Source organism: Acanthopagrus latus, chromosome 11 (assembly GCF_904848185.1).
Source record: "Acanthopagrus latus isolate v.2019 chromosome 11, fAcaLat1.1, whole genome shotgun sequence".
Lineage (NCBI taxonomy): Eukaryota > Metazoa > Chordata > Actinopteri > Spariformes > Sparidae > Acanthopagrus > Acanthopagrus latus.
The window spans coordinates 25,193,799-25,208,512 of record NC_051049.1 but is presented as its reverse complement, the minus strand read 5'-3'; the positions used below and the strand labels follow the sequence as shown (position 1 = coordinate 25,208,512).

The 14,714-nt window shown below is 41.8% G+C and overlaps 1 protein-coding gene across 1 annotated transcript; it reads left to right on the top strand.

The window, feature by feature from the left end:
* Window positions 1-1,630: 1,630 nt before the first annotated feature.
* Window positions 1,631-14,611, top strand: slc25a24 (solute carrier family 25 member 24). The gene is made up of 10 exons (XM_037114791.1): window positions 1,631-2,148; window positions 6,152-6,278; window positions 6,479-6,566; window positions 8,075-8,186; window positions 11,179-11,337; window positions 11,618-11,770; window positions 11,994-12,101; window positions 12,783-12,950; window positions 13,067-13,217; window positions 13,430-14,611. Exons 1-10 carry the CDS (start codon window positions 1,966-1,968, stop codon window positions 13,609-13,611), a joined length of 1,431 nt encoding a protein of 476 aa, XP_036970686.1. The 5' UTR covers window positions 1,631-1,965; the 3' UTR covers window positions 13,612-14,611.
* The last annotated feature ends 103 nt before the right edge of the window (window positions 14,612-14,714 follow it).

Genomic DNA, 14,714 nt, shown 5'->3' with positions numbered 1-14,714 from the left:
ACTCAAGTACAGATTTCCCCAGCGACAGATTAATGCTACTTTTTCTGAATTAATTAATTAATCAATTATAATTAGTCCCACCTGAACCAGCTGCATCATTAAAGTGATGCATACTTTAGTGTAATAGTAAGATACTAGTATACAGTATTATTCTAAAATCGATCATTTTGCATAATGAATACTTTCACTTATGGTATTCTAAGTATTTTAAAGCTAATATTTTGTATTTTTATTTAGATGACAGAATATTTCTACGCTGTAGTATTCTTCCTTTTACAACTGGAAATGTCTTCCACTGGACCAGACAAAAACAACAACAACAACAACAAAATAAGCCCTGAGATTTATTATTTTAAGAAGTAATTATGCAATGCAATTTTACATTAGGTAGTCCAGCAAAGTCTGCATCATCCACTTCTAATCTTCCTTTCAGCACCTCCATCATTTACTTTTATGTATCCTAAATTATATGTAAATTGGTGTCGGCCTGTTAACTAATGCTCAAATGTGTTATGTTCAACTTAAACCCATGGTAAAGCTCATAACTTTACCTCACTTAAACATCCAAAAACATAGACATTTGCATCGACCAGAGAGTTTTTTCAAAATCTCAAATTTGTCACTTATTACATTTTCTCTTTTATTTTGGAATAACTTTGGATTAAACGGATGTACAGTACTGACAGTTGTTAACTTTCACAGTTCAGGGAAGCCCGCCTCCTCTCTCCGTCGCCCCCTGGCGGTCAACGGGGACACCAGCAGCTCTGATTGCACAGATTAAACAACAAAGTGAAACCAGCTGCTGTTATGTAACATTTGCCGCCACCTTGTGGTACAATGCGGCACTGTTGCCATCACACGTATTGAATTGCAACTTCACTAATCAGTTCATATATGTATAATTTACATGTACTTGTATTTTTGACACTAAAGTACATTTATTAAGAAAATATATACTTTTGATATCTAAGTACATTAATTACCAGATACTTTGGGAAGTTTACTCATGTAATAGAGTATTTCACTCTTATGATACCATAGTAACTTTCACTCAACTATGATCCGTGTGTATTTCTTCACGTCACTTTACAAGCTTTACAAGAGCCCAGTGGTGGGAATGTAACTAAGCATATTTACTGAAGTACATTTAATCCAATTAGAGTACAGTTTAGATGGGAATTAGATGAAATGTTTTTTTTTTCTTCCCTGGAGCAGCTGCCTACAGATTCCTGCGGGTATGACTCACTGGGCCGAATGAGACTACACAACACCACACCGCACTATAAAGGGAGCGTGGTCTATACTATACCCTGCTGCTGATGCTGCTGCTGCTCTGTGTGGTTTGAAAAAGCAAAAACAGCGTGTAGTCCTACGAGCTTTGGCATGCGTCATCGTGGACACAGATGCGCTTTCAACGCGCTCCGAAAACGCATCTATGTCCACGATGACGCAGTTTTCTTAGAGGAAATTCAAAGCAGATCACGGTTAAAACAACCCCCCGGAACTTTATATGTGGAAATAAAAGTCCTCTGAGCAGTAACGAGTGTGTTTTTCCTGCTACAGGGTGTGTCTGTAATGTGTGTGTGTGTGTGTGCGCAGTGAAAGAGGAGGTCTTCTGAGGCGAACTGGAGCGTCTCTCTCTCCACCCCTCCTGCTCCCCTCTGCACCGCCAGAACTACCTCATCCAACATCTCTCTCTCTCTCTCTGTGTCAACCTACACATCTGCACCGTATCTCAGGTGTGTTACGCACCGCGCGCACACCTGTCTGGACTTTTTCCTCCTGCGACGGTACTTTTCTCCTTCTCGAGGAGCTGCGCCGGCGGAGGAAACCTCACCGCTGCAAACCAGAAGTGCCAACCAGCCACAGGAATCGGTCTGAGTTGTGCGTGCGTGTGTGTGTGTGTGTGTGTGTGTGTGTGTAGCTCGTGCAGGCCAGGAGTGTGTTTTCAGCGTCGGTCCGGCCATGTATGCGGCGGTGAGGAAGCTGTTCTTTGCGGACTGTCGCTGCGAGGGAGGTGATGGGTCGAAAACGTACGAGGAGCTGTTCGCCAGGCTGGACGCCAACAAGGACGGGAGGGTGGACGTGTCCGAGCTGAAGGCCGGCCTGGCCGCCATGGGCATCAGGACCGGGAAGGGAGCAGCTCAGGTAGAGTCACGGGCGCAGCAAAACGGGGTCGTAAAGAGGCTCCTGTGGGGTAGAGAAAGTAGTCCCGCCCGAGTATACTGTGTGCTGGACGGCATTCCTGAGAGAACAGGGCGGGCTGCAGCTCCTCCTGTAGCAACCATGAGTACACGACTCAAGAGTAACTCAGTATATTTACTTCAAGGGTTTTCCCCAAGTACAGTTTTGATATACATGCTGCTTTATTTGTACTTTTATTAACTGATTCATGTATTACTCTCTACCTATCTATAGTTTATTTAAAAAAAGGTGCACTGTGTAGTTTTGGAGAAGGAATCCAAATCCAGAATTTTAATATTTACAGTATCTATTTTTGAAGTGAGAGAGCTGCTCTCAGAGGAATATAAGGTCCACAAAACACTGTTTGATGCTAGAAAGGCGGCAGGGTCCGCCACATATAAACAAAGTTTAACATGATGAAATTGTGTTGTCCTTTAAGGTCAGTTTGTTTGTTCAGTTTATTCAGTCATGAAAACGAAGAGAGTGTGTTCATTTGGTTTGTTTAGGCACGAGGACATTCTGATTGAAAAACACACAGGAAGTGAGTCATTACAGGGGGCTTGGGGTCCCCATACCATTTTGCATCCTGACAATGTAACAGACGTTCGCTTTTGGCCCGTGGATCAGAACATTGTTGAAGTCTGGCCCTCCAAGGGGAAAAGTTAGAGGCTGATACAATGTCAGGAAATGGTGAACCGCCAAAGATGACATGTTCAAATGTCTTGTTTTGTCCAACCAGCAGTAAGAAATCCTTCAGAAAATCAGTTTATGATAATGTGAACCAGAGAAATACAGCAAATCTAAACATTTTAATAGTTCGACCAAGTAAGTATTTATCATTTTTACTTTAAGGGTAACTCCACAAATTTTAGACATTAATGTGTGTTTACACGTCTTCTTAATGTGAAAATACATGTGAAAAAAACTCGTATGAAGCCTTTTGTGGCTCCAGAGGAAGCTGCATATGATCTGATAAATTGGCTCCAGTGATGCCACTCAGAGGCTCTGAATTTTGTTTTTAAACTGTCCATAATGAGTCCAACAGCATTATAGGAGGTGCCTGGTGCCTACATTTCCCACAATGCAACCTAGCAATTTAACAGAGGAAATGAAGATTTGTCCAGAATACTCCCCAAGACCTCAAAGCCCAATTTTATGTGTGAAATTGGTGGATTCACTCGTTAATTAATTGCTTCTGCACTAGAGTGTAACCATTGATCAGTTTAACGTTTAGTTGATTGAAAGACAATTGGTTGCTGTTTTTATCATTTATTAATCGTTAAAGTAAATTTTCAAGCAAAAATGTCAAACATTTGCTAGTGCCAGCTTCATAGAAATGAGGACTTATAATTCAGGATAATAAATGAAGAGTCTTTGGGTTTTGGACTGTCGGTTGGACAAAAGAAGCAATTTAAAGATTTCACTTTTGACTCTTGGAAATCGTTATGAGAATTCTTCACAATCCTTTAACATTTCACAGACTTCACGCTTAATCGTGAAAATGGTCAGGGGATTAATCAATAATGAAAGTAATTGTTAGTTGCATGTGACTGTGTTCTGTTCAGTAGTTCCATAGTGTCAGTTCAGCCTGACTGTGAATATGACCTGTGTCCTGGATTCACTTTTCATTTATCACCTCTTCAAGAACAACAAAATGTGTTTTCAAACATTTTCATTGGAATCAAGGCCCGGAGCTTTAGTTTATATCACATGATCTTCATCAGCAGGAGTTTGCACAGTTGTCATGAAAGTGAAGAGGTTCAGCTTTCTTAGCATGCCATCCTGATCATGTCTCTAATTTTTATTACCCTAACTTTACACTGATGCAGCCGAAGTTTGACTGCAGGACTTCTACTGAGTGGTGGGGTGAGAGAGACACTCAACCCCAAACTGCTCCAGCCTGTCTGAACAGAACAGATGCCAAACTCTAGTCCTAAATTTAAAACAATCCCCCTCAGGCAGATGACGATCCGAGAAGGGAGCTAGTTTATTATTTTTGGGCACGACTTTTGTCTCGACGGTTCAAAAGTATTCCTTCTTTTAATTTCAAGAAGTAAGGCAAATAGAAAAGAAGAAAAGACGTCCCTTATAACTTGTTTGCAAGCCGACATTCAAATTCAAACGCATGTTGATCCCTCAGCAGAGGCTCTCAGTACCCTAATCTGAGTCTCATTTCCCTCACGAGTTTTATAACATTGACCCGGGGCATTTATCTTGACAACCTGGCTCATCTATACATAAGTGCTCTCTGCAAAATGAATATGAATCTGAGGCCGGTAAAGAGCAGGCTGTGTGGAGACAGATTGCACCAGAGTATCTGAAAGTGTCTCAAGGTTCAAACTACAAGTGCAGTTGTGCTTTTATTATGGGCTGTGACTTTTCAGAGGACGGTCCCACCTCTGCTGATCAAATAATGTCGCATTCCTCACGTTCATCAAGACGGCTGATAACATAATTACGTGCCATATAGTATGAGTCAGACAAAACGTCTAGGAGAGGTCAGGCGAACAGGGATATGACGAGTAGCGGTGAACACACGGCGTCATTTTGTCAGTATCTTTCTTATCAAGCGTAATAATTCATCGCCTGATGGACAGCAGGACAGGCCTGATGAAAAGTTCAGATGATCAGAGGAACGCAAGGCAGAAAATGTAACACTGAAAGAAAGCAGAGTCTGTAAAAGATAACGAGGGATAATTAGACCAATCGAAGGACTGCACACAGGAAGTGAGTTCAGATGAAGTACAGAAGCTTCATGTCCGCATGACTCTGCCACCAACTGGTGGAGTCAAGCAGCTGCTGCACGAAGAGAAGAAGGGAGAATGAAATGACACCCAGTGAGGTCAGACACAACATGTGGCCTGGACGTAGTTTTTGTCTTTGGATCCGTCTTTCTCCTCTAGCATATCACACGGAGACCCATAGGGGACTTAAAATGATAATATATCACTTCCACTGTATCATACTCTGTTGTGATGGTATGTGGTTATGTGTCTTTTGTACTGCATGTTTTTTTTAATGTTGGACTTCTTCACAGTTTACTTCGTCCACTTCTATTTATCGCTCTTGAAAAAGGCATCGTCACCCCAAAGTTCAGCCGAAAATGACGCTTATTTGGGTACAGTCACCGTGGAAATCAGCCATGTCGTAAAAACAAGGAGCTAAAAGCATAGAAAATTGCCACATCTGCCCCTTTGTCTCATTTTATATGTTTATATTTCTATCTGTTAGCATTTTTATGTAGTTTGTGTTAGTTTGTTGTTTTTTTCTGATCTGTAATCCACAAATCCATGAAAAGAAGATGTTTCTTTGCTTAACTATGGATATACGAACTTTTGGGTATAAACAAACAAACAAAAAAAGTTTCGATTTCATGAGTCCAGGTGTGTAGGAGAGGGAAGAGTAGACCAGAGGTTCCAAGCAAACTGCTACACAATGTCTAACCGACAGAAATATATTTATATGTGGGACGTCTCCGGACGACGCCTAAATGTCAGGCAGTTTTCCCCAAGGAGAAGCTGCCGTTAACAACCAATCACATTCCCCGCATGAAAAAAGTATCGTAAATAGATATGAAAATCATCAGTGTTCTGCATGAAAGTGTGATAAGTATCCCATATCAACAAGAAAAGCAAAATATTATGTGTTGTAAGGGGAACGGGGAAAGGGTATATCACTATATTATACATGAAAGGCCTAAAAATAGATGAAAGATTAGTCCTGATTGGCTGCTTCAAATCTGATGGGGGAAATCAGCAAAGCTCATCTGTTCAGTGTAGGTGAGGGTCAGAGCCGTACTGAGGCTATTGGAATGTGATAATACCAGTAACCTTTCTAACTGAATACATTTTATCTGCCAGCACGGTGTTTTCTCTGTCAGTATGTTTGATGAGCAGGTATTTGTTGTTACCCGTCTGATGCACAGTACTTGTACCCATCTCTATCTGTGTTCTGTGTTTTCTTTTAGAAAATAATTTCCTCTGGAGACCAAGACAAGGACGACGGGCTCGACTTCAGCGAGTTCACCAAGTATCTGAAGGAGCACGAGAAAAAGCTACGGCTCACCTTCAAGAGCTTGGACAAAAACAATGACGGTATGATGAAATCATATATCCCACAAACTGTTAAGTTTATGGATTTAACTCTGGCTCAAAAACCAAAAAGCCAAACTAAATGCTGGGAATTTAACATGATTTTTGCTGCGTAGTAATAATTCATCGTGGGAGTGGAAGGAAATGTATCTCCATTAGAGCTGACAGAAATATCAGGACTTCTGTGTTTTCATTTTTAACAGGTCGGATAGACTTCATGGAGGTAAAGCAGTCGCTTGCCGATCTGGGGCTGGACATCAGCAAAGAGGAGGCCGAGAAGATCCTAAATAGGTTATTATATTATTATTCTTATTTTGTTACTGCTCTGAATTCAGTGAGATCGCTCTGCAGCTGTGCTCCACCAGAGCTCAGGGAAAATACTCTGTTCCTCTTACACAGGTCCAAAACGAAACCCTCATGAAGTCAAACTAAAATGTGTTGAAGGTTGAAGGTGGGGACGAGTGTGAGGGACTGATAGCAATGTTCAGTCTGTGTGTTCGCTCAACGTGGGCTGATGGTTCATGATAATTAGCTGACACGATGTCTGACTGACCCGGAGAGAGAGATAGAATATTAACATGTAGGAAAAACTTTATTTATGGCAGAATTTTCTCTCAGGTTTGGATACAAATGGGCCATTAAACAAGATTGTTTCTGTCAGCTGGTGGCTTCAATTTAGAATCAAGAAAACTGGGTCCTTGGCTTTGGTAACTGTACATTACAGTTTTTAGAGTGCAGAGTTTTTGTATAGGTGTTAAATTACTTCCAGCCGCTTCACCCACCTAAAAATAATAAAATAATAAGAAGAAATACTAAATGAACCGTCATTCCACTTCAGCAAATACTGAGACAACATGTTGTGTGAGTGAGGTGGATTCTGTTGCATATAATTCTCATACTGTTCTTTGCCTGGGCAGTCGGATCAAGTTTACACAGTGAGCTCTGCAGTTTGTTCTATATTTGCATAAGCAAAGTTTGAAGCGGTAGGTGTTCAGGAGCTAGCTTGACAGTGAGGCTGGGATGGAGAAGTGGCACCGGATGTGAATCAGATGACGGTGAATCAGACAGAAAGATGTATGAAAACCACAGAAGGAAGGAAATGAAGGGAAGATGGACGACGAGGGCAGATGAGGGCAGATGATCGAGGAGACACATGGTTTGCCCCCTTTTTACAAGTGCATTTGTGTCAAACTCTGCAAAAAATAAGGTCATCGTTTTAGTGGTATGCGTGAGTTCAGTCTTCAAGGCTCGTGACCTAATTCATGGCATGCTCTCACACAACTATCTGCTGCCATTAGTGCAAATCTCTCTCTCGTATTACATAATCCAGGCCTCCATTTTATTTGGTGGGGGGTTCGATGATATTTGAAGGACTGATTGGGATTCTTTGTGTTCCTGTGTTCTGTGTCTGTCCCTCTTATTATGACAAATGAAAGATTCCTGACTGTGTTGGTTCAACTTCAGGTTAGATTTCACATCTTATTTTGTTCAGGATCCAGAAAATTGCCCTGTTGCCCAGGAGTATAAGGTGCTGACAGAGTCCCTGGTTTGGGATGTCTGCATATCTTCTCATAAAAAGGGCATACATTTCCAAAATTATTGAGAAAAAAATGGCAAAGTGAGGAAATGTAGGTCAGTGAAACATCCATAATTCCTGTTATTGGATAAATTAGATTTGTTTTTCGGCCCTAGTTTGTGATGTTTTGCCTGTGTGCGTCCAATAAACGTCTCTAGTTTTTTACGTGAAAATGATGTAAAAGTAGTTGAAATGTCAACATCTTCTGTCTGTCCTTGTACAGTATCGATGTCGATGGCACTATGACCGTGGACTGGAACGAATGGAGGGAGCACTTCCTGTTTAACCCGGCCACCAACCTGCAGGAGATTATCCGCTACTGGAAGCACAGCACGGTAAGAGGAGGAGGGCGGGACTCAAGAGGCTGAAGTAGAAGGAATGATTCCAATTCAAGTAAAAGTAATCAAGTACAGGCTCTGAAAGGCAATCAAAGTAAAAAGCTTCCCTCTGAAGGACAATTCTAGTGGCCACTTGTGTGCAAAGCTAACTGAAACTCACGTCATATTGATAAAATTCAGAGACTGTTAAGCTTGAAGGTAGAATCAGTAGAATCTGCAGATATGAGACACTAACACGCCTTTTCTCCCCAGTCCACTCTCCCTCTCTTGTCTAAGTCTTGTTACATCTGCTGGACGGTTATGCACCGGCGCAAAATATAAAATAATCGTTAATTACAAATGCAAATACTTGGATAAAGTACAGGAACTTCCAACCTCCCAAGTTGGTTTTCATGGTGTTGACCAACTTTTAAAGCTGAGTATTTTTAACTTTTTTAAAGCCTCTTTTGCCTCGATGAGTTTACCCTGAGTTGACGACATTGTTGAAGCATCTGTATTCCCACATTTATGAAAAAGCTTTTCTTACGCAATCTAACTCAGCAGAGGAAACAGAGAAAATAATACACCACATAGAAACTTAATGTTAATTAAAATGGATCCGACGTGGAGGCAACACAGTTAACAGTCCGACCCGTGCCTTCAGTGTTCTCTGACTGCTGCGCTATAAGGGAAAGTTGAAAGAGAGTTGACGGCCAAAACTGGATTTGGACGAGGACTCTGGCAGCAGGTCGTGCCCTGACGTCAGCAGATTAGACTCAATCATTTCCAGAGAGGACGTGTGGAAAGAAGTGAGAGGTGGTCATGGAGCCTGAAGGGAGAAGGAAGAGCTTGCGGTGACGTTTTCTTAGAAAGAGAGGCTGTGATTAGGAGCCTTCTGCTCTGGTTCTTTATGAATGAAACAATTATGTTGTCATCGATTCATCTGAAGGTCATTTTCACAATTAATCGAGTTATTGTTTATATAATTAAATGTCCAATAATTGTGACGTCTTAAAATCAAGTCCAAAAAACAGAAAAATAGCAGCAAATTGTCACATTTAAGAAGCTTTAATGGGCAGATGTTTGGTATTTTTGCCTATAAAGTGACTGAAAACCATTCAAAGATTATCGAAGTAGACATCTTTAAAAAATATTCACATAAGTTTTAATCATAACATTCATATCTTTAAACAGCAACATCAGTTTTAGATTATTGGCTGTGTGCTTGTGCTATGGTTGCATGTCACAGTCAGTCCCAGTCAATGGCTAATCCCTGACGTTTGCGGCCTCTGTTCACTGACACATCCTCAGAGGTTAAATAAACCCGCTGCTGCTGCTAAACTGAGGCAGAGATAAGCTAATTTCATTCTGACCTACGGCAGGATTAGCTCAGTCAACGGGATTGAGATGGGACGACGAGAAAGGAAGAGAGTCCAGAACAGCACAGGAGCGAAGTAGCTCACATGAGACACTGGTGGTGACATCTATGGCAGTGAGAGTGTCCCACCGTCTCCAGCATTCACACGGACGTTCACTGCCTACTCTGGATACAGCGTTTCTCCCCTCGGGCCAGATTGGATCTGCGGACCCTCGACATCTTTCTGGACACTTTATTAGCAGCGTAAAGGATCCTGATCAGCCTGAGAGTTAGAGTTTAGAGGGGACTACATTGTTGTGGCTCGGCAGCTTTGTCAAAGTCTTGAGATGGCCATGGCTCTGCTGCAGCCCCAGCAGCAGCAGCAGCAACAGAGAAAGTGGTTTTTCATCGACTTTGAGGATGATGGGGGGATCTATGAGGTGGAGGTGGACATGGTAGGTTTCGTGTAATCGGCCTCTCGGTCAAGGTTGTTACCTGGTGATTAATATATGTATTATTGTAGTGCAAACCAGGTTGAAAAACATCAGGGTGGCCATTATTGTCAGCCAGTTTCAGCCTATTACAGACACTGAATTTTGTGTCTACACATGGTGTGTAAATTGCAAGAAACTGCAGTGCAGAAATGCCAAAGATGTGTTGATTTAAAAACAATGCTTCCGTATGCACTTGGACCACCTTTGAGCACTTACAGGTTACAATGACCAGCTATCTTGGTCACAATGTATACAAGTTCTAACGTTTCTTATACATTTTTTTGGTTATGTTTAAAAGTGAACTCTACAGATTGTTGAGATTTTGGTTTATTTTTGCTTCCATAACGTATCCACTTACAGTCACTTGGAAAGAAAGCATCATAAAGACACATTTGGGTGTTCATTATTGCACATATTTAATTAAGTAATACCTCCAAATTTAGGATGAGTTGAAGGCAGCATACACACCACTTTCTTGCTGGTGGTGTAGGGAATCAACCCCCCCATAAAAAGGTCACAGATACCTCCTCAAGACATGTCATTAGACCAAACATCAACTTCAGTCAATCAATCAATCAATGATAAATGATTAGCCAGAAAAATCTCAGTGGCTCATTATTGGCTGGACAGTAACCATGCACAGACACTAGTTCACGCAGCACCATTAAAGCTGTCGCTATCTAATGTCAACGCATGTCGTGTTTTTTTTATTTAACTGTATTGTCTTTATCTAGATCACAAAACAACATTTGTGATTTAATTACACTGACTGGTTGTATAAAGTGGCGTGCTATGATGTAATTGATCTCTCAGCGTGGAGCTGTAGTTGTGTAACAATTTGGATAAGGACATGGCATTTCTCCTGTCCTGCCAGGTGTTGAACTCAAGGTGAGTCAGTGAATCTCATGGCTTGGAGGCAGATTCACTTCTGAAATTGAGTGAATGAAGCAGGTATCAGTTGGTCAGTTGGCATTGGGCTACATTTGAAATTCACACAGATGTATTTTTGCAGCCCTGGAGGAACAGATTGTGGCCGTTTGAACTTAAGAGCTAGACACTTTTTACTTTTAGGTCCTCGATGATGTTTAGACACTGAAGTTCACACAGTCTTTAAAATATCTATTCGGCTGTCGCTGTAATTACATTGCGGTGTGTGCAGGTCCTGGACATCGGTGACAGCCTCGCCATCCCCGATGAGTTCACAGAGGAGGAGAAGACGACGGGTCTGTGGTGGAAGCAGCTGTCAGCGGGGGCCATGGCGGGCGCAGTGTCCCGTACAGGAACCGCCCCGCTGGACAGGATGAAGGTGTTCATGCAGGTATGTCAAAACTTAAACTTTTGGCTGCACTTGTCATGAAAGGCCAACGTAACCCAAGAGAAACTCTGATCTACAAGTTTACACGAAAGGTGCTGTGTAATTAAGGTTGAGCCCATTAGTAATATGTGACAGAGGGCGCCTTGAAATAGGATGATCCTACATATGATGAAAGAATGAAGTATTCTGATTCTGATATTATTTTTGTGATTCTTGTTTACTTCACAGATATGTTCACTTTATAAAATAATGGCTCACATATGCAAGGTGTTTTTGTCCCCAGGTGCATTCCTCCAAGAGCAACAAAATCAGTCTGGTTGGTGGCTTCAAGCAAATGTTGAAAGAAGGAGGCCTGACGTCGCTGTGGAGAGGAAACGGCATCAACGTCTTGAAGATTGCCCCGGAGACCGCCATTAAATTCATGGCCTACGAGCGGGTAAGTCCATTTCACTTCAAATAAGCTGAATGCAGCATACGCTGCAGGGTTTGTGCTAAGTTAGTGCTTTGATATCAAAGATGTTATTCATGTTAGTCACATTTATAATGACTCCCCAAGATGTCATTTCAGGTGAAGCTGTTTACTACAGCAATGCTGTATGACCCTCAACAGTTATTGCATCTTGCTGCAACTCTTCCTTGTCGCCACTGTGTTTCATTAGTATAAGAAGATGTTTGCCAGTGAGCCCGGGAAGGTCAAGACCCACGAGAGGTTCATGGCCGGATCTCTGGCTGGAGCCACAGCGCAAACTGCCATCTATCCCATGGAGGTGAGCACAGGTGTATCCTTGTGTATTCGTGGTTTGTTTGTTAGCGGCCACGCTCAAAGTTCCTCCAGCGAGTCTCCTCTCTCCTAGAGATGCATTTCAGAAACTGATACATCCTCCTAGGTGGCATGCTGAAATCGATTTCCTCAGTCACAGGTTGGAGGAGAGACAAGACGAGGAGGCGCAAAATAGAGAAAGAAGAGGCCACTTAAATTTTTGCTTTTGTTTTACATTTGTGAAAGTAAAGGATAGAAATATGAAGCCTACAACTGTCAATGTTTTAGAAGAATTCAGGAACTACAGGACCAAAACTAACAAAATGCAGGTGTGGTGCTTCATCGACCTCTTTTCTTGGAGGCTTTATCAGTGGCTGTAAAAGGTTTGGATTCAATGTGGTGACTATTTGGAACATTTGGAGTGCATGTACTGTATAGACAGTAGAGAAGGGGGCTGTGTTTTAAATTGTTTTAGAAATGCATCTTGATGATTTGAAACGATTGCGCTACTCAAACCTCACCACCAATAACCAATATTTTATATTAGTTATTTTGTCAAGAATCAAAATTGAATGTTTATTTTAAGATTGGAAGTGGCGACGTGCAATAAAGACAAAAAAGACTGTAGGATAAGGCCTTTTTGTTAATCTTCTGCCACTTGATTCATCTCACTGATTTGTCCTTCCAGGTGCTGAAAACCCGTCTGTGCCTGAGGAAGACCGGACAGTACTCTGGAATGTTCGACTGTGCCAAGAAAATCATGAAGAAGGAGGGAGTGAAGGCGTTTTACAAGGGCTACATCCCCAATATTATAGGCATCATTCCATACGCCGGCATAGATCTGGCAGTGTACGAGGTGCGTGATTATGGACCAAGGTTTCCACTTGCTGGGTTTTATACATATCAGGTATTGATTTTATAAATTATACCCAGTGCTTCTTTCTCTCACACACACTTGCCTGTCCTCTCCAGAGCTTGAAGAACCTCTGGTTGTCCCGCTACGCCAAAGACACAGCCAACCCCGGCATTCTGGTGCTGCTCGGCTGTGGCACCGTATCGAGCTCCTGCGGTCAGCTGGCCAGCTACCCCCTGGCTCTGATCCGCACCCGGATGCAGGCACAAGGTACAAATTCATTCAAAACAAAATTCTGTCAACTTCTTAATTCAGCACTGTTGGAACGTACCAGAAGCTCCAACGATCTTCTCCAGCGTGACTTAGATCAAATTTTTATCATCTGGTTGTGTTTGGGACTGGTGGGTTTTGGATTTTTTTTTTTTTTTTTTTTTTTCAGTTTTTCTCTTTTTCATATTTTGTTCTTGTATTTCTTTTCTCAGCCTCTGTGGAAGGCTCAGAACAGCTGCCCATGAACCTGATGGTGAAGAAGATTCTGGAAAAGGAAGGCTTCTTTGGACTGTACCGCGGCATCGTACCCAATTTCATGAAAGTCATACCGGCCGTCAGCATCAGCTACGTGGTGTACGAGTACATGCGGTCTGGCTTGGGTATTCAAAAGTAGGCGGCAGAGGGACTGTGTGTGCCAGTGAGAGTGTAAGAGGATGTGCAGCATTTTGTTGTATTTCAAACTGTGGCGTAAACAACTTGTTTACCTTTAGTCTGGACTTGGATTGCAGATGGAGCCATAGTGGAAGTTTTTAAAGCAATTGCAGGACTTTGTCTAAACTGTTGAGCCGTTACTAAAAATAAATTGTTTACAAAATCATGCAGCGCTCACAGAGGACTATTACAGATTAATAAGACTTCTACAATGTTTCCAACTGTTTGTCGTTTGTCCATCCTGCGTTTGGGATGCGCCCACAGATTGAAGAACACTCTCAGGGCCCAGTTTGTGTCAACTCACATTCAGATTAATCAACCAAAGAGGTGGCTATGTAGAATTTGAGAACCAAAAGCACTGGTCGGAGGTTAATTTTGACTTCATTGCATTTTCGTTTGGTTTCATTGTCTCTTTGGTTAGAAATGTATTTTTAGAGTGAGTTATTTAGAATATTGGTCCCGTTATGTCACTGCACCGTAAAAAACGTCACCTCTATTTGACCAAAAGGCACCTTATTGCACCAACTCAAAAAGTGGAACACTCGCAGAAATAAACACTTTTTTGCTAAGACCATTTTCAGTTCCTACACAGACACTCGTCCAGCTTCATGTAGTTCCACAAAATGTTGTCCTTCAGTGGGGAGATGTTCCACTGAGAGATCTGAGGAAACTTTTGAAGTGCAATACTGTATTTACTCTTTGGTGAATGACATTCTAGTATGTGTTTGGGAATGGATTTCACCCCAGTGTTGGTCTCTTTTATATTGGATGGAATTATTGCACCTTTTCAGTTTCTCAGCTCGGCGAGCTAGGGAGTAATGTGCCTTATGTGCTGTTTCTCAGATGTCTGTGGACGTCTCTCCCTTCTAGTTATTTTTTTTTTTTTTGCCTTTGTTTTCAATATTTGGCTAATTAGTTGCTGGTGTTTACATGAATAAAAAACATTTGAATACAAAAAAAAAGACTTTGTGTATTTGATATTATGGTCGACACATATCTGAGTCTGAATGCGTTTGATGTTGGTTCTACATGTTGGGATCTCAAAACATCTTCACTGAGACGGTA

Excerpts from the sequence above, each read along its gene's own strand:
- slc25a24 (XM_037114791.1), top strand. The coding sequence starts at position 1,966 with ATGTATGCGGCGGTGAGGAAGCTGTTCTTTGCGGACTGTCGCTGCGAG. Across the intron at positions 2,149-6,151 it reads CCGGGAAGGGAGCAGCTCAG|AAAATAATTTCCTCTGGAGA; the intron begins GTAGAGTCACGG and ends GTTTTCTTTTAG. Across the intron at positions 6,567-8,074 it reads GCCGAGAAGATCCTAAATAG|TATCGATGTCGATGGCACTA; the intron begins GTTATTATATTA and ends GTCCTTGTACAG.